We start from the raw sequence: 19357 nt of genomic DNA, 5'->3' as shown, positions 1-19357 counted from the left end.
GAAAGATATGCAGCACCGCTAACCGTCAGGGAGACACGAACTGAAATCACAGTCACCTGTCAGAGGGGCTCAAATAAAAACCAACACCGCCCCCGGGGGGAGAGGAGGACGCGATCACTCAGGCAATGCTGGAGGGGATGGAAAACGGCGCAGGCACTCTGGAGAACAGCTCTGCAGTTTCCGCTCGAACTAAACAGGCAGTGATGCACGACCCGGCACGGGCACACCTAGGCCCTTATCCCAGAGGAATGAAGACTCCGGCTCACACACAAAGCAACTGCATGTGAACCTTTTTTGCAGTTTTATTTGTAACATCCAAACACTGGAAACAGTCTGGATGTTCTTTAACAGATGATTAGGCAGCCTCGGGAACGTGCATGGAACCCCAACGAACAATGAAAAGGAACACACTATCAATGCACACAACCTGGGTGAATCCTCCATAAAACTATGCCGAGTGAAGAAAGTCAACCCTGAAAGGTTACATGATGTCTGAGGTCACTCAGAGAACACTTTGGAAGTGACAAAACTACAGCCCTGGAGAGAGCAGTGGTGGCCGGTGGTTAGCGGCAAGGTGGACACAGCTGTCAAAGGGCAACAGGAGGGATCCCGGAGATGACGGACATCTCCTGAGTCCGGACCCCACCGAGGTCACCCTCCTGACTTAGCGCTGCTCTAGATGGTGTTGTGAGAGGTTTTCCCATTGAGAAATGGGTACGGAGGATTTCTCTCTACTATTTCTTAACAACTGCAGGGGAACCTACGATTACCTCAAAATGAAAAGTTTAATTTAGAAAAAACCCCAGCCTGGCCACCTGTCTGGGCCAGTCCAGATTTGTGAGGGCACGGAGATCCCAGCCCAGGAGGGTCAGGGGTGAGCAGTGGACTGTAATGGTGGGTCTCTCTGAGAACAAAGTTTCCACTGCCTCAACCAGAACAGAACATGGCGGTGACGGCACTATAAATACCCCCAGAGACCCAAACGACTATGGCCAGAAATCAGAACCGTTCCAAACTCTGGCCAGCCACACCCTCGGTTCGACTGCCACTCCGCTGACCCATGAGAAAATAAAGCCCCAGGAAAGAAGCAGAACGAGGGTATCACAAGCAGACCTCACCCCTCTCCACACACGGAGCTAAACCACAGAAGCTCCGAGTCCCCCACAGGCTGGGGGTTTTACATGCCAGAGGAGGTCACTGCCAGAGGAGGTCACTTCCCGAGGCTAACTGAGGTCGTCACCTTCATTCAGGGACAACAGACGGGAAGAGAGCGTTCGGCACCTTCGCCACACACATCCTGCCTCTAGAACGAAGGCCCCCCGCAGGCGGGCCGGCTGCTCCCTCACCTGCGTGGCAGGGTGCTGGACAGCCAGCCCCCGGAGAAGCCTTAGGATAAACGGCAGGGCTGGCCGAGATAAGAACTTCTTCCAGATGTCTGCATCCAGACTGCAAAGGAAAAGAGGGCAGCTTAGCAGGCCGGAGGAGCAAAGCCGCTCTGGACACCAGCGGCTGGTCTATTCTGGCTTGTCTAAGCGCGAGCTGTCAAGAGGGCCATCGAGAACCGCAGGGGGTCACCTCACTCGGCCAGGCAGCCAGACAATACCCACACGCTGCCCCCGTTCCCCGGCCCCAAAGGGCTATTTGGCGGTGGAGGGGTCTCCCTGACAGTTTCCGGAAGAGGAGGGAGACTCCAAGCAGGGCCGGAGGGGAATTCGGGAAGCTCTCAGCCACGACGGGAAGGAGAAAAGGACCCAGGCGAGGGAGGGGAAGCGGCCGCTCTCACAGAGATGCTCCTTACTTCTTGGCGCTGGGGATGTGCTTCTTCATGTAGTCCAGCGCGCTCTGCGTGATCCCCTTCTGGAGGATCAGGTCCTTCAGCTGGTGCCCGTTGCTGCTGTTCTTGATGCCGGCCGCGATCTTACAGAAGCAGTCCAGGAAGACTTTGTCGTCGCCGCTGTGGTCTTCGTCGTACCTGCAAGGGACAGCAGAACCTCAGGGGTGAAGGAAACGACAAATGTGCATCGCGTCGTTCTCTTGGTCACCGATCTCCCACAGTCTATGGGGTCAAGTACGACATGAGGACCCTGCTGATGCAGTTCCCGCCGCTCCCCCTCCTGCCACGCATTCTCTTGCGTTTTCATGCTGCTGCACACAGGACTCACTCTGTCCTGCCACACCCCTGTCCCGTCTCACCAGCGTCCTGTCCCATCTCTGCCTAGCCGACCTAGCAACATACTGAGCCCCCAGGGACAAAGAACCACTTAAAGGCCAGACAGGCACAGGCCAGCCTAACAGAACTTCAGGGGAGTCTTCCCTAGCCTCACAGAACGAGTTTGGGTGTCCGAGAGGACCCTCACGCAGCTGGGACCCAAGCACGCACTTGTCAAAGCTGCAGTAGGGCTTGAAACGCTCCACCAAGATCTGCATCTTCTCCACCTCACCGAAGGAAAGGTACGGGATGATGCGGAGCAGACCCTGGAGCACGCTCGGGTTGGAGCGAACAAACGTGCTGTTGATCTGGTCCAGGAGCATCACGAGCTGATCCTTGTCGCCCGTCAGGAGGAGGTTGCCCTGCAGTGGGAAGGAGGACGGAAGGCCCGGTCACAGGGTCAGGACTTCGGTCAGCCAACACGTGAACCCCCGATGTCACCCACCTCCCTCCGACGCAGCCGGAGAAACTGTGCGGCCACTTCCTGGGTGTGAGTTTCACATGATACCAGTTCTGAGTTTCTGTGTGGTTCTGTTAATAGTCTCACGTGGTCAAAAATGCTAGCCTGATCCCCCCTCCGCCCCCCGAGGGAATGCAGGCTGCCTGCTACTCACTGGCCATGCCTCTAGCCACGGCAGGAGTACCAGCAGGATAGGGGAAGGCGAGGGCATAACAGGCGGAGAGAAACTGAAGTGGGAGTTGGGAGACCTGGGTTCTGGGCCTGATTCTGCCAGCAGCCAACTACGTAACACTGAACAGCTTGCTTAACATCTCTGGGCTGAGAGTTCGCTCAACCCGGGATTGAAGGGCCAGGCTAAGGCCCCTGCCTATGAGCTGGAACATGCCAGAATTCCAGTAGTGAGCACTTCTGAGTCAAAGAACATCCTTAGCAGCTTCGTGTTCTCCAACTCCACAGATTTGAGGCTTCAGTGCCATCATGTCACTATTGATTGCTTTGTCATTTCTATGACCTGAGCAGGCTCAACCATTTATGGACACAGCTAGACACAAGCCTGCTGCTGGCAGCGGGACCGCAAGTGCCCACAGTGTCTGCAGATGGATGAGACATGCACCTTGTCCTCACTCAGGGGTTCGGCATTGGATTCATCCAGAATGATCTCCATGATACTAAGCACCTGCTCGGCCACAGCTGCACCGCCACTGTCCTTGCTTTCTTGCTCAGCTACCAGGGCCTGTGGAGGAGACCCAGTCAGTCTGGGGAGAAGGCCACGACCACTCGCTGCTGCCAGGATCTGCTCCTCGCCAATGTCCTTCATGGCCTTACTTCCCAGAGGTCTGTGCAGTGGGGGCAAGGGAGTAAGAGAGAACAAGTGTGTGGACGTTTGCACACAATGAAATTGTGCTGCTCCAGATCTCTATCTTGGTCGCCCCGAAGAAGAGGGCATTACTTCTCCAGACTATGCGGTCTAGGCTGTTTCATACACTTCCTCCAGTCTCTGGATTCAGGAGACAGACAAGGAAGTTCCTGGGCGTCATGGCAGCAGCACAGAGGTGAGCCAGCAGGAAAAGGGACAGTTCAAAGGATCCGTGACTCAGGGCCAGTCAGCCAGACAGAGGAAGGGTTTCAAAAGGCCACAGAGCCCTCTCCCCGGAGCCGGGCTGCTCCCCCCACCTTCTGCGGCCCCTGCCCCTTTTACCAGGTTTAGGGTCCCCAGCATGACATTCAGGGTGTTCATTTCCAGCTTGACCAGCTGCTGTCGGTTGACTTTCACCTTCACACAGTAACTGAACAATTTCAGGAGCACCTGACAAGAGAAGCCAGTCAAAACCCGTGAGGCTATCCGACAGTGTGAGACATGGGGACACGCAAGACAGAAATGTCCGAGAGTGGCCATGCACCACCAGCAGGTCCGCTTCCCGAGGCTCAGGAACAGTGAGGACAAGGGCTTCCTGCGGGGACGCGGCGAGGCGGGGAGACCTCAGGTCAGGGTGGTGCCTCAGCCACGCTCCCTGGCGGCAGCTCCTGCGGCCTCTAAAACCACGGCAACGACACCGATTCCCAGGGGAACGGGTGATGCTCTGTTGTCTTAGGGAGATTCCAGTAGTAAGTACGGCTCCTGCGAACCCTAACCAGGAAGTTCCCGAAGCTGATGGCCTGTGGGAACTCAGAACCACGTAGACCGCTTATTTACTTTTCTCTTAAGACATAAGTGGCTTTTCTTCTCTTATTAAGATATAAATGGTTTCCTTTTTTACATTTTAAAAGTTTTAATTCCTCTTAACTCCTTTTTTAGTTTTAATTCTCCACATAGACCAATCATTTAGAACACAGGTATCAGGTATAACAATATATGTTCTCATGTCCTCTGGAGCCGAAATAATAAATACTGTAATATTTGAGGTCCTCCACTCCTTAGGGGATAGTTGGATGAACGCCCAAGCCAAATCCTACAAGAAACCCTGAAACGCTTTCCTACAACATCAATTTAAAAGGCAGTAACAACCGGCTCAAGTGCAGCTCTGTAGGGACAGGTGATTAAAGAGACACCGCAGGAGGCTGCCATCACACCTGTGGCTTCGGGGAGAGCCAGGAAGCCGGCGAGTGGGGAGCTTAGAGAAGCCAGAGCTCGGGGAAGCTGCCAGGCCCTCCGCTGGCCTGCACTGGCCCGGGGCACCCAGCCACCCTGCCCTCTAGGGTCACGTGGCACAGCGGCCTCTCTCAAAACAAAGGACCGGCCCCACCCTGCCGCCCCAACTCACAGTGAGAAGGTGGCGTCCCTGCTTGAAGTCTTTGATGCCTGCCAGTCTGTTGAGCATGCACTCCAGGCCCCCACACTGCGCCATGACCCCAGCCATCTTATACACTTCTTCTTCATCTTCTTCTTCATCTGAAGGAGGAGGGCGGCCAAACAGAAATGGAGGGGAAGATACAGACAGAAATAAAACAGATAATCCCCTTCCAAGCTGACAGCTAGTTCCCTTTTCTTATCGCCAATAAAAGCATAGCAATGAAAGGGGTCAATGGTGGATATTAAACTATGAGATTGAAGCCAAATAAAATGATTTACTCACATGTGAAAATACAAGCACCACCACCACCAACGAGGAGGGGGCAAAAAACTAAGCTAAAAACTAATCCGAACTTGTTTGTTGCTAATTGCACTTTATTTCCCCACGTTTTGGGTTGTTTTAAACCCGAGGTGTGTGAACCAGGCCATAGATACATGAACTCTCTCAGCCGGAGAAGTAATCTCCCATCAAATCTGATCAGAGGTACAGCAGGATGTGTCCAGAACACCCCTAAATCCCAGGATGTGGACCGCTCCCTGGCCCCAGGCCTCTAAGGCGATGTGCAGCAGTGTCTGTGGGACAAGCTTACCTGTGGTGGAGTCCAAGGACTCAATGAACTCCTCGGTGGCATCACCCAGCAGCCCCCGCATGCGGTAGACAATCCTCATGGGCTCCCCCTGGGCAGAGACAGGTGGAGAAAGAGGCTTGTGAACAGGCCCAGGAAATGTAAGGGGCTCAACACCTGGCCTCGGTCGCCTATTTCTCTCCAAGGTCCTAACTACAACATCTGGAATCCAAGTGCGCTGCAACTTACGTTGGGGAACGGAGGTTCATTCTATGTAGTGTCTACCACAGGCCACGAGTTGTGTGAAGCATTTTATAAACACAACCTCATTTAATTTCATTGAAATTGCAGGTAACAACCATAATCATTCTTGCTAATCGAGCGTTTTACTCTGTGCTACATTCTGTGCTAATCAAGCACCTCATATACCTCTTCAACCAGGGTAAGCAGCTTTTCCAAAGTTACCCAGTGACGAGCACAGTTTAATTCCAAGCTTGTGCTTCCTTCAGAAGAAGCACAAACTCTAACCAGGGGGGACCACTACGCAAAGAATCAGGACAAGTAAGAGCACTAAGATCAAAGAGCTTTGATTCAAGTCTCAGGAATCAAAAGCAAGAGCATAAGCCAATCCTGAGGTCTTCACATAAATCCAGCAAGAAAAGGGTTCTTCCAAAGTTACTCAAGTTAAAACCTCTAACCTGGTGGGATGATTAAAAGTAAAGTCCTCTACCAATTAAAAGATCAGAGCACTTTACTAAACTGGAGGACGGTGAGAGGTCCCGACACACCAGGCACTAAGGTAAGCATTCTACCATCGACATTATTCTCGTTTTGGAGGTAAGGAGCAGGGCTCTGAAGTCGCTGCACGAAACGAGGCTGATGAGCCAGGACCACAGTAACTCAAGCTGCCTGCCTCTGAGCTGGTGCTCGCTTCAGGACAGGAAACCCCTGTGGGAGAGAACTTGCCAGAAAGGCCAGCTGCAGAAGCATTCCCAGCTCTGGAAGCCCAGTGGGAACAAAGAAAGAGAACAAGGGCAGAAACAGAAACGACCTAGGAAACAGAACAGGCTCCAGTCAGTAGCTGAGGAGACAGGCTGTTTATCGGGGGAGAGGAGGGTAGAGTCAAAAAGGTGCCACAAACCCCGGCCTTCGCCAGGAGGAGCCCTCAGTGGACTGGGTGCCCTGTGAAGGGCAAGTGATCCTCTGCCTGCGCCCTGCCTCGCAGTTCCAAAGGGGAGATGCCCGTGTGTGCTCTTTGGTTCCAAACCGCCATTTACAAGGGCGGCCACAGCAGCTCCATCTCAGTGTTTCGTGTGCCTCACGGATGAAATCTGTATCATTCCGTTCTGTTACTCGTGTCAATGACGAGATGCACTGATGGGCAATCTCCTGTGCAACTGACCCTCTGCCAACCGGCCGCATACCCACGGACCTGGATTCCAGGCAAAGCAAAACAAAAGGAGAGGAGCCAAAACCATGTGACAGAGTGAAGCCAAGATGTCCTAGCAAATGCTACCAACAGCATCTGAAACTCTGCAGAAACATCTGGGCCTAAATCCAGAGACGTTCACTGTGCTTTGCGTGTAACTAGTTTTCTTTACTTCAATTACTTACTTGGTTCGTTTACTTCACTTGATTTGCATGATAAGAAGATGAGAAGGAAAGGGAAAGAAATGGGGGAGGAGGAAAGGAAAGGACAGGGCAGAGGAGGGAGGAGGAAGCAGATTATCTGAGACCCTTGGGAGAGGTCGAGCAGCACTGGGGTGGCCAGAGGACCAAAGTGCCATGCTTCCTTTACTCCCGTCCCCCTTCCCAAGGACAGCTGCCCTTCTGCGTCCCTATCTGCCCACTGGTAACAGAAACCACGCCTGCTCCTGGACACTGCCACCAAGACATTCCAGTGGGCAGGTCCCTGAAAGCGGAGACTGGGTCTTGGTCCAGAGGCACCACACACGGGGATGCGAGACAACGCACGCCCCCCAGCGCACGCCCCCATCACACATCTCCTCTGGTGCTACCTAGCCGGCCACACGGCCAGAAACACTAATCCTCTCCTGCAGCTCCTCTGCCTCTGCTCAGATGCCTCTAAAGGAGGACAAGTGGACTGGTTTTCTCCCCAACCTCGAAGAGGGGGGCCCGGCTGTGGGCACGCAGCTCATGGGGGGGTAAGTGACGGTGGACCCCGGCTCCTCCCACTACGAGTGCACACAAGTCAGCAAAGTGAGACCCCAGCTCCGAGGAGACCAGCTGCATACCTCATTCGTGGTGCACCAGACCTTCTTGTAAACCTCGGCCACGGGGAGATCCAAACTGATGATCTTATTGTTCACTAGAAGCTGAACAGAAGAGGAGATGAGGCTGTCGTTTCAAATAATTATAAGGCAAGTGCGTTTCAAGATCAAAGGGCACTTCACAGCAGTGGTTCATAACTCATCACTTTTGCATCCCAGATCTCTCGACCCTCCCTCTCTAAAAACCGCAGGTGTGTGCACAACACACAGAATTTGGGACACGACTGCAGAGGTTACAAATGCCCGTGACCCAAACCGCAGACTCCGGGTGAAAATCCCCTGCTGAGCGCCCCCTTCCAGGTTGTGCCAGAAAAAGCAATTTACTCCGTCTCACCAACATGCTTTTCACCCCACGGACGCTAAGGCCAGACCCTGGAGGTTGTCTGCCAGAGGCAGCAGATACAGGGCCAGAAATCTGCTCCGGGGCCCCTGTGCCAGTACTGAGGAGCGTAAGTAACTCGGAATCCCTGGGAAATCTCCGCCAGCACAAGAAGAACAATAAAACCCTACTTAGTGACAAGCAGGAGCCACAGACCATTGCTTGCTGCGTGCCAGACATCGGGGAGAGCCCTTTACCAGGTCATTAACCTTAACGCCAGGTGAGGCAGGCGGCTGGGAGCACCGGCCCCGCTTACAGCCGAGGAAGCAGAAGCAGGCTGCCTGCCCAAGGCTAACTGGCTACGAAGTAGGGAGGAACCTGGATGCAACCCCAGCCCGTGCTCTTAGCCATGGCGGCAACGTCCTGAGCTCATTACCTCCATCCCACTGTCGTCCTCCAGGAGAGCCACCAAGTCACAGTCCTGGCAAATCTTGTTCTTTATATCCCTCATAAGCGGCCCAATGCCTGGCTCGTTGCTGCTGTATGGGTTCCCGGGCATCCTGCCCTGTAAGAAGTCTTCTTGTTGGGGGTCCTTCTCCAAGGTCACAAAGAATTCGGTGACTTCATTCTCCTCCTAAAAAACAGAGACAAGGACGCGTCAGCAGGGATGGCATAAAGATACTCTTAGAGGGTTGGCAGAGGCCTTCCAGACGGAGACCAGGCCACCTCGCTCTGCGGACACTCTGGGGAACAATCCAGCCCCTTACACATTGTAAGACATAAATGACAGGAAACGCAGAGGTGATTCCAAACATACTTCGAGTAGCCTTTGCTGCCAGGCATCTCCTCTGAAACTCAAGGGTGGAGCAGGAGAGAGAGCTACCAAAACAAGCACACGGGCAACATATGGAAGCGGTGGAGGGACTTTCCTCGGCCTGCTCACCTCAAACGACACTAACCGATATGGAGCTGGATGACTCTGCCACTGAGGACCCCCGAGTCAAGAGGAGGGTCAACTACAGAACACGCCGGTATGCTCAGAATGTTCAGTTAACTCGTCGTTAACGGATGATACTGGTGGGCTCCCTGCCCCCTATCCTGCTCTCAGAGAGCTAGGCTGGGAAACACACACAAACACAGGCCCAGAAAGAAGGAAAAGAGAGCATTTCTTCTTGTTCTGGCTCAGTATCGCTTCTTTCACAGTGTACTGAACTGGGAAGCAACAGGATTCTGGCAATGGGAGGTTAGACTCGGTTCCTGAGAAGACTGATCTATATAGACCTTAAACCGAGGAAATAAGACCAAGGAAGATCATCTGATTTCCCGCCGTTAGGAGCCGGAAAATCATGAGGCCGGTCTGGGTTGTCAGCAGAGCTTTCTAAAATGTGGCTCAACTGCCCCCAGCTGGTGAGACGGCCCATGACCAAGAGACTTCGCAGCAGGCAGGCGGCACGGACACCACGAGGGGCAGGGGAGACGCCCACTTACGGGATAAATGATGCTGCAGAGCCTCTCAAAGATGAACACGGGGGTCCGGTAGTCATCCAGGTTGTAGCGCTTGGCTGTCTCAATGCACACAGCCATGAAGGCCTTGGTTTCCGACTCTGTACCTGCCAGAAATCAAAGTGGCCACGTCAGTTAGGAGAGAGCTTCACGCACAAAAGCCACGATGAGACTTTCCATGAGGTACAGTCACCAACAGAGTCCTTCTTCCTGGTAAATTCTGAAACGCCCTACAGTCTCAACACTCCCAACTGGAAACCCGAGGCGGCCTGAATTTCGTGCTCAGACCACGTTCCGTTTGAAAGCCCCAGCGCCCAAGTCTACACAGCAGCCCCCTCCCGGCCGGCTGTGGATGCGTCCCGCTTCCTCCCAGAATCATGACCTCCTTAAGGAGAGGAACTGCGCTTCACTCAACTAGCATCCTCCTGCCCAAAACGGGTACTCAGGAATGTCAAATAGTAATCCTAACTGTATTTCAGGCAAACTCTAGGGAAGCTTTGGTCTTAACGATTGGGTGGACGGCCCTGTACAAGCCAGAGAGAGGACTCCGAGTCACAGGAAAAGGAAGAAACAGGCTTCAAAAGGGTCTGAACAGGCTCAGGATGGCATGATGAAAATGCAGAAGGGCTCCGCAGCTGGCTAGACGGCACACTGCACTCCCGTACCTACTCCCCCCCACCACTTCTAGATAACGTAAAATCCGGGATAACGTTCATCACTGAACTGCCACACTAGCAGAGATGAATAAAAAACTAAGAGAAATCAGGAACCTAGGGGGGTTAGCAAAACTCTGACATTGGTGTCTGCCTTGAGCTCTGGTTTCCACAACCTGCCAGGATTTGAGAGCGAGACAGAAAGCCCCAGGTCTGCCAGGGTGGACAGTCTAGTGGGACCAACCCCCCCAAAGTCTGGTGTCTGAAAGGAGCTACACCCACGGTATAAGGGTCAAGAGAAATAATTTAACTCTCCCCTAGGCAAGTCACTGAAACAAAACAATCTGCACTGAGTGGGGGGGGGACAGTCTCCCTTGAGTGAACTCCTAACAGGCTGCCCCTCACAGGGGTCTGTGGCTCCAAAGTCACACTACCTAAAAGTAGTCCAAAAAACCTGAAGCTCAGAACTTTGTTGAAGATAGCGCACGATGCAGATCCAGATGCTTCCAGGAGCAGTTATAAATCGTCACTGGAGAAACCTGTATCTGACTTGGGGCCTGAAGAATTCCCACAGACTGGGGCATCTGGGTGGCTCAGGCAGCTGGGGAGCCAACTCTTGATTTCGGCTCAGGTCGTGATCCCAGGGTCGTGGGGTCAAGCCCATCAGGCTCCGTGCTAAGCATGGAGGATGCTTGAGACTCCCTCCCTCCCTCCCCCCCCCTCTCTCTGCCTCTCCATGACTCATACACATGCTCTTTCTCTCTCAAATAAATAAAAGAACAAAAAATTCCCCCAAACAAACCCCCAAAAGTGAGCTCACAGTCAAAAATCACAAAATACAAAAAGATTTAAGGCACTGTAAGCAAGAGCTGAAATAACAAACAGCAGAATCAGATCAATATACACTTCAATTCTTAGAATTTTCAGACACAAAAACGTCTGCTCTGTTTGAAAACTAAAAAGGGGGGGGCAACGTGAGTAAAAAAGAAGAGACTATAAAATCTGTAGAGAAGCACAAGGACTCAACAGGCAGATGGAGGACCTAACTTAGTGAAGAAAAATTAAATGAACAAAATGAAAAACCTAGAGATCCTCCAGGATCAGCAGAGAGATGGTGAGACGGACCCTGTGACAAAGAGGGAGAGACAGATGAGACACAGTGGGTTCTGCAAGAATGAGAGAGACTGCAGCAAAGTCAACTGAGGAAACAAACGATGGCTGAGAATGTTCCAAAACTGGTGAAAGACCCCAATCTGAGGACACATGACTTCCTTCTGTTCTAGGAGCTTAATATAAAAAGTCCAAACGGACTGAGCCCACCTCTGGAATTTTACAGAGCTTGCCACCCCCTAGCCCCCCAGCAGGAATGGGGTCCCGGCCCCGGGCGGGGCTACCTGTGGTCATGTCCTCCAGCATCTCCAGCAGCATGTCCTGGGTCTCATCAATCAGCTTGGTCCTCTGCACCACCAGCTTCCGCAAGCACAGGTACCCATTCAGCACAGTGCCCACCAAGCGACTTTTAAAGTGTCTTTTGATGGACTCCACCTCAACAAAGGAGGAAAGAAGGCCTGTGGGGACAGGAAAAAGCTGCTGCAAGAGCTCTGAATGAGACTGAGAGCAAGGAAGGTCCCTGTCTTCCAAAGCCTATGAGCAACTCCAAAGCAACTTCCGAGCACAGAGCAAGTGCTCAAGGAACTGAACTGGTCAACGGTGAACAGGAGCTCAGAAACGTAAAGCTGTCAACGAAGAGAAACCAACAGAGCTTACGTGTACACTGAGTCAACAGAAGAGGAAAGAGTCAACCTCGGCGCCCCAGGAGCTAAGGGTCAGGCCCCACACTGTACCCAGGGGGCCTAAAGGAAGGGCCTAGCAGCCATCTCTACCTGTGAGACTTTTGAGAGCGTAGCCCTGCTGCAGGTCCGTGCTCAGGGTGGCCTCCTCCAGGGCCAGCAGACGGGCGATTTCCTACACGGGACGACAAGCACAGTCAGAGACACGCTGCTGACACCGGTCCCCCCACCCGCGGCCCAGGAGCCACAATGCAACCAGGCACCCCGCAGCCATGCTTGAGCCCCAGTGGCCCCTCGAGCAGCAGCATCCTGCAGGGCTCCGAAGCCCGGGGGAGTCGCAGTGATGTTCAGGGATGGCTTTACAGCTGAGAAGAGCTATAGCGGCCCCAACGGGTCGCTATTCCTAATGGTGAACAAAGTCACAAAGGTAACGTTTTCAACAAAGATTTCTTCTCAGCAAAAAAGGAGTAGCAAAGTGTCCCCGTGGAGTGCAGGCCGAACCGGGCCAGGGCTCTCCTGCGCTCAGGGCGGTACCTTGGTGATGAGGTTGCCCACGTAGGGCAGGACGCCCCGCGCAGCCAGGTAGACTTTCCAGTGGGCTGAAGAGATGAGCTTCTGGTAGAGAGCCAAGTACTCGGCGGCACACTCGCCCGCTACGCTCAGCTCGTCCAGGTAGCTGCCCCCAGACAGACAGGGCGCCGTGAGGCCGCGGCCCCAATGGCTCCAGGGGCCCCCTCTGCTCCTCCCACCTGCATGTCCTCTGCACCCCTTCATTCTCCCTTCCTTCAGAGGGTGGGGGAAGCACCTGGGAAAACTGCAAACTCCCCACTTGGGAACTCCCCACGCCTGGGGACAGCTCAGTGATGCTGTAAACTATTCCCATTTGAAACAAGCAGCAAAACAGAACAGTGCTTATCTGGGAGGGGAGACTGGTTTTGAATGACTCCTGTAGAAGGCACGTGTACCACAGCTGAGTGGCTGATGGCGTGGATTTGGAGTTACACTACCTGGATTCAAATCCCGCCTTCAGTGCACACGCCACTCAACCGCATCAAGCCCAGGCTGCGGGCGAGGGTTAGAGGAGATCACACAAGCTGAGCATTTACACACCCGTGACACCTCAACGAGCGTCAGTCACCACTGCTGCTGCATTACTGTTACCACCCCCAGCACTGCCACTCAGCATTCTGGTCCTTTTCTGTTCCCGTGTTCTCCGTAGCATGCGATGGCTACGGAGCCCGGGAGTGCCACCCTGACCCACTGACTCCCCCAGGAACACAGGGACCGCTCTCCCACTCCTCCTCAAGTGGCACCTGGTGAGGAGGTCCAGGACCTGCTGCTTGCGGCTGGGGACGGTGGCCAGAGCTTCCACGATGGTGCAGGCTGCCTGCCGTGCGGCCTGCGTCGCCGGAGTGAACAGCACCTGAAGGACACAGGAGAGGGGCCGTGGCGCAGATGACCGGCATGGCAGAGTGCCGCCCTCTGGGAGTCCTCTGGGCGCACCTCAGGGATGGGGAAAGGCGACCACCACCCACCAAGGCCAGATGCCACTGTGGCAGGCTGGGAAAGAGGCTGCTCTTGGGAGCGCCCTCCTGCACGGAGAGCTCCTCCATCAAGGAATCCAGACAACACACTAACATGACCGAACTAGCCAACAACCCAGCCAGCATACGCCTCAGCACGGATTTCTAGAACTCTGTAACTCCATTTGGGAGATATCTCTGTGCTCAATATTTATATTTAACCAAGTAGTTCTTACTTTACACATTAACAGAAAAACGATGCCTTTAAGTACTTTCATCTTTCACAACATTAGCTAGAACAAACAGGGAGAGGGCAGCAGGATGGACAGGTGACGGAAGGAAGGAGACGGAGGGCAGCACTGAAGCTTAGTTCCGCTAAGTGGCCGGGGGGAGAGCGGCAAGCACACCAGCTGGATGAAAGGCACGGGAAAATCCTTTCTTGACCAGTCTACCACACTGGTGGCTGCCAACCCAGGACCTCCCCCTGCTTCCCATCTGACAGGAGGCCAGAAAGGGAAGCCAGAAAGCAGAGCAGACGTGTGGGGAGGAGTAGAAATGCGCCACTTGGCATCCAGTGGGGGGAAGGTGGGGGGGGGGGGGTTAGAGGCGGGCCCAGGAGGCAGCCACTCACTTGCCGCAGCCAGTTGTTATGGCCCAGTTTGAGGTCCAAGGGTGGGGTCCTCTTCCCTCGACGGCTCAGGAACTGCTTCCACCTCCACACATACTTCTCCGTCAAATAGAGGTGGCGGAGCTCCGACTTGCTGGGGGACTTCCCATTGCCATCTATCCCTGGCAGGTGGGGGTTGCAGAGAGGGATAAGAAAAAGGAAATGACAAAAGGGGGGGACTTTAGGGCGGTCAGGACAGAGGTCAGCGGGACTGACTTCCCCAGTCATGAAGACACAGACACACCTCTGATAGGAAGACACTTCTTCCAGGCTTCATAGGAGGCTTTGGGGTCCCTCTTGAGCCACAGCTGAGCCTGGGCATGGATCTCATTGCAGTATGGCTTAACCGTGGTGAGGGCCTCAACAGGGACATCCTGCATGGGGAGAGCGGAACACCTGAGCCGCGGTTCCGGGACGAGGGCCCCAACACCAGGGCACTGGTGGCCAGAGGGGCGTAGGCAAAGCAAGATCAGAAGGGTCAACGCTCGTTTCATTTTCGCCCGAGTATGTGCTCCCGCTAAAGGCACGTGGCCCAACTTTGCAGCAGCGTCTCCGCCCTGAGCTTAAGGTCGCTGTTCTGACTGCATAGGATGAAGAGGTAGCTGGCTTCCTACAGACCGTCCTAGAGCCGCAGACGCCAACTCCTATCCCAGGGCTGATCTGGCTCCCCAAACATCAATCGACTGGTCTCTAGAACTTGAGGAGCCAGTGACTAAGCAGAACTAGGCTGTGTAGCAAAGAGCCCCACACGGCACTCAAGCAAGCTGTTCTCAAGCGTTTTGGCCTCAGGACCTGCTTACACTCTTAATAAAATCGTCAAGGACCCAAAACCGTTTTGTGTGTGTGGTTCTATCTATTGATATTTGCCATATTAAAAGTTAGGCATGAGAAATTCTTAAAATATTAACTAATTTCACTTAACAATAAGAATAAATCCATTGCCTATTTACCTAAATGATGCTTTTTACATTTCCAAAATGAAAATAACCTAAAGGAGTGACACTACTTTGTCTTTGAGAATTTGCCTGAGGACTCAGAAAGTCGGCTGGGCCCTCAGTGCTGCCTCTGCGTCCGAGCATGTGCTGTTTGGGCTGCAGGGAGGAAAACGCCCAGCTGCACAGACACGTAGTTGGGAAAAAGCGTATTTTTAACAGCCTTCTTGTGTAACTGCAGGTTGCTTTCTTGGATCCCACTTTCAACGAACGAGAGGCTCGGAAAGCCCGGCTGCCACGGGGAACCTGGAGTCGGCGGACAAACTCCTCCCGGTCCACCACACGAACTCTCTTCTTCACTACACACGCGTGCGTCGGGAGCATGGGTCGGTCATCTGGAAGATGCGGGCTCCCTGAGTCAGGTCAGCCGCTCTGGAGCGGTGGGCTCACGTCACTCATCTTTCAAGAAAACGTCTGCCAAACAGCCAATCCTGAACAAGCGTCGCTGGCTGGTCGCACGCCCCTCCCAGCGCCCGCGGGCCCCCATGAGAGAGGCGGCGGGGCACTGCACTCCTGCTCACGCCACGTCGACTCCTAAGAACACGAGCACCCGAGCGGAGAGTCCCTAAAACTGACGTGTACCGCAACGTCGAGGACGCCCGGCAGCGAGCGCACACTGCCCGCCCCGCGGAGGCCCCCGCGGCCACAGACCACGAGGCCCAGGCAGGGGCTTGGAGAATTACGAAACAAACGCCGGCCTTGCAGAGTCCCGGATGGTCCAGGGAACATCAGGCGCCAGGAGCCCTGCTGCTTTCCCTAGGCCGAGACTAAGCACGTGCGAGCGCCGGCACAGGGCCCCCGCGCCTCCAGGGCTAACGCTCTGGACATCCTCCGCCTCGCTCCGGGGAAAACGATGCTCTTGGGGGCGTGGGGTTCCTCTCCAACCAAGGACTGATTTTTTTTCCTGACAATGAGCTCTGAGGGGAAATAAATCTTCATCAACGGGAAAGAAGATGGGTAGCTTTTCTGAGGACTGTCTAGGAAGGCGGAGTCAAGGAAAATTTAGTAAACGGTTCAGATCCAGCTTCTGCCCTGGTGCTGACCACGCACAGAGCAACCTTGCTGCAAGGATGAAGACACTTCTCACCAAGGGCTCCCCCAGGACAGAACAGGAATCAAATGGCCCAAGGACCAAAGAAAGCGTAAAGGGACAGAGCCTCGGGCATGGCTGAGAGGAAGTACCACAAGCCGGCACAAGCACTTGGGTCGATCTGGGGCACAGCTATGTTCTCTCAGAACACAAACTTGGCTTTCCTCGTTCCCTGAACGATTTCCTGAGTGGCTGGTAAACGCTAGGTAGTACGCTCTGCACTGGACATGAAAAGCACCACAAAATGGACACCCCTGGATTCAAGGTGCCCACAGCCAGCCCCGCAGACAGCTGGATCTTCCGAGGAGCAGCTAACGAAGAGGTGGGGGGCATCCTACTCAGAGAAGATGACAGACGGCTGCAGCTAACGTTTACTAAGGGACTAACACAAGCCGGTGTTCCGAGCACGTCATCTGTGTTAAGTAACTCATGCCTCACAACACTTCCACATGTTGTATTCCCATTGCAGAGATGGGCAAACGGAGAAGCCGGAGTTACTGACTTGCCAAAAGTCACATGGCTATTAAATAAAAGAGCCGGGATTAGAAATCGAGATGTCTGGGGGCGCCTGGGTGGCTCAGTCGGTTGAGAGTCCGACTTCGGCTCAGCTCATGATCTCACGGTTCCTGGGTTCAAGCCTGTGTCGGGCTCTGTGTTGGCAGCTCAGAGCCTGGACCCTGCTTCAGATTCTGTGTCTCCCTCTCTCTCTCTGACCCTCCCCTGCTCACATGGTCTCTATCTCAAAAATAAAATATTCAAAAATTTTTTTTTAAAAATCGAGACGTCTGCTTTAGAGCCTCGGATTCTCACCACTGCACAATACCACACGTGTAAAGGCACTGGGGCAGAAAAGAACATGTGCCTTCTGGGAGCTGTGAGTCATCTGACATGACTGGAGGAAGAGCCACTCCTCCAGTAAACCACCTTGTTTCACGCTTCTGTATTTTCACATTCATATTACTCTTGACTTTCCTCTGAGAAGCATTCCCTCTCAAACCTCCCAACTCCTGTCGGCTTGGCTACGGCAGGGGAAGCGCTGGTGCCCCCCGGGGCAGGGAGGGGCGGCCGCCTGCCCTCCCTTCCTGGCCTCGCAGCCCGCAGCCCGCAGCCCGCAGCCCACAGCCCGGTACCTTGTTCTTCTTGCTGGTCGGAGCAGGCGGTTTGATGAGCTTCTGCAGGATCCGCAGGCACATGAGGGTGATGTTCTCCACAACCACGGGGGTCTTGATGTTCACCGCCATGAGGAAAAGGCTGAGGGCTGGGGTAGGAGGGACAGGCTGAGCCGCGGGCACGGGGCACCGGGCACCGACAACTGCAGGGCCCCCAGGCAGACGGCGCCCCAAGCTCACCGCAGCGCAGACGCAGCTCCCAGCAGCCATCCTCCTTCGAGATGGAGTCTGTCAGCAACAGCATCTCATACTGCAAGCTGCTTGCCTAGAGGCCAACGGGAGGGGACGTGGGTAGAGAAGGGTCCACAGGTGGGAGCCAGGACTGGGGCTTACGTCCAAGCTCTGATCCGGGGGCGCCATCAGAGAGAGAAAGGAGAGCTGGAAACCGCTCTCCCTGCTCCGGCTGAGGCTGGCTCTGACCTGGGAGAGTCACCCCAGGGAGACTGGTGGAAAGGAAAGCAAAGGAACCCAGAAGGACAGGGAGGGAGGAGTCAGAGGGGCGGCCGTCCTGCTCACCAGATCGGGATTGGCCCAGTGGCCCTTCAGGGCAGTGGACACTTTGCTGATGATCAGGTCATTCATTTGCTGGGTGGCTTCCGGATTGTCTCTGAGGAAGCAAAGGCATGGGAGTCCTGTTACCCCCCCACTGGCCGTGTCCTTTTCCCACCCAAGGAGCTCAGAGAAAAGGCGATCGATGCCTGGGGCCACTACCAGACTGGCCCCGTGAGGAGATCTGGGTCTGTAACAAAGCGCCCAGCGTGGCCGCCTGCCCTACAGCGGTCACTGAAGGGAGCGCAGCACCAGCACCGACATCTCCGCGTCCACAGCCCAGGCTGCTGGGCCTCCAGGCTCCAAACCCAGGGTCCTCTGCCAGGACGGGTCACAACACTCCTCATCTTCTCCATCCGCCTCCGTTTCAGCCCCACTGTGACGATGTCGACATGAGTCCTAACAGGGTAAAGTCTACCAGATCACTTTCTTGCTTCCTCCTCCGTTTTGAATAAAACCCAAAGTCCTTACAACGGCCTAGAAGACCCCCGGGATCTGGCCCCCGGTGACCCCTGGTTCTTCCTGTTTCCCATGTGGCCACCATCACTCCATCTGCATGGTCCCAGCACACCCTGCCATGTGAAGCCACAGTGGAGACATCTATGTGGCCTGTCCCTTTACTCCACACACGTCTCCTTAAGCGTCACCCCCAAGAGATCTTCCCTGACCAGCTTCTCCCACGCGGCCATTCCTGCCACAGCTGGGCGCCGCCCCAGCTTCCCCTGTCTCCACAACCGAGTTTCCTGACATGGTGCTGTACAAGTGCACCCCTGCGGGCCCCCACCTAGACAGAGGGCTCCATGAGGGCAGGGGCCTCGCCGCGTTTGCCACTGCGCACCCAGAGTCCAGAACAGTGCCTGGCACGCACAGACCCTCCCAACATACCTGGTAAGTGGGTGAACCAATGATACAGCAAGAAATGGTCACCCATCACCTAACACGTTCCGGAATCTACGCCACACGCTCCGCAGATGCGCCACACCCAGCTCTGCCCACTCCACCCTCACCACAAGCCTCCGAGATTTTACTCTCGTCAGCATTTTTCAGAAGAGAAAACCTCAGCTCAGAGAAGTCAGGTAAGCTGTCCGAGGCCCAGACCATCAGACTCCGAGTAAGCTCTCGGCACCAGGCCCCGCTGCTCCACTGGCCTCTTCATGGGGGTCTGGGGTCCAAGAGCCCGGGCACTCCCTCACCAGAACTAAGAGGCTATTTCCTCGGGGAACCTCCCTGGAACCAACAACATACAAGCCACATACTCTATTTACAAAGAAATCTGGGTCTCAAAT

At 54.6% G+C, this 19357-nt stretch overlaps 1 protein-coding gene across 6 annotated transcripts in view; it reads right to left on the bottom strand.

Moving 5' to 3' along the window:
• UBR4 (ubiquitin protein ligase E3 component n-recognin 4) overlaps window positions 1–19357 on the bottom strand; it is a 124175-nt gene that overhangs the window by 15459 nt on the left and 89359 nt on the right. For 4 of the 6 annotated variants that reach the window (XM_029949740.1, XM_029949741.1, XM_029949745.1 and 1 more), the window contains 19 exons: window positions 18039–18129; window positions 17703–17787; window positions 17484–17611; window positions 14516–14645; window positions 14236–14450; window positions 13395–13504; window positions 12616–12757; window positions 12175–12256; window positions 11686–11859; window positions 9624–9745; window positions 8572–8769; window positions 7781–7861; window positions 5550–5637; window positions 4931–5058; window positions 3868–3975; window positions 3283–3402; window positions 2381–2571; window positions 1799–1972; window positions 1347–1446 (listed from right to left, as the gene is read on the bottom strand). In XM_029949740.1, the coding sequence (XP_029805600.1) occupies window positions 1347–1446; window positions 1799–1972; window positions 2381–2571; window positions 3283–3402; window positions 3868–3975; window positions 4931–5058; window positions 5550–5637; window positions 7781–7861; window positions 8572–8769; window positions 9624–9745; window positions 11686–11859; window positions 12175–12256; window positions 12616–12757; window positions 13395–13504; window positions 14236–14450; window positions 14516–14645; window positions 17484–17611; window positions 17703–17787; window positions 18039–18129 (2467 nt within the window). The remainder of the gene's footprint in view (window positions 1–1346; window positions 1447–1798; window positions 1973–2380; window positions 2572–3282; window positions 3403–3867; window positions 3976–4930; window positions 5059–5549; window positions 5638–7780; window positions 7862–8571; window positions 8770–9623; window positions 9746–11685; window positions 11860–12174; window positions 12257–12615; window positions 12758–13394; window positions 13505–14235; window positions 14451–14515; window positions 14646–17483; window positions 17612–17702; window positions 17788–18038; window positions 18130–19357) is intronic. The other 2 variants (XM_029949743.1, XM_029949744.1) reach the window with 1 other exon arrangement.

This window comes from Suricata suricatta, chromosome 8 (assembly GCF_006229205.1).
Source record: "Suricata suricatta isolate VVHF042 chromosome 8, meerkat_22Aug2017_6uvM2_HiC, whole genome shotgun sequence".
NCBI classification, from domain to species: domain Eukaryota; kingdom Metazoa; phylum Chordata; class Mammalia; order Carnivora; family Herpestidae; genus Suricata; species Suricata suricatta.
This window is presented reverse-complemented; position numbering and strand designations above follow the sequence as displayed.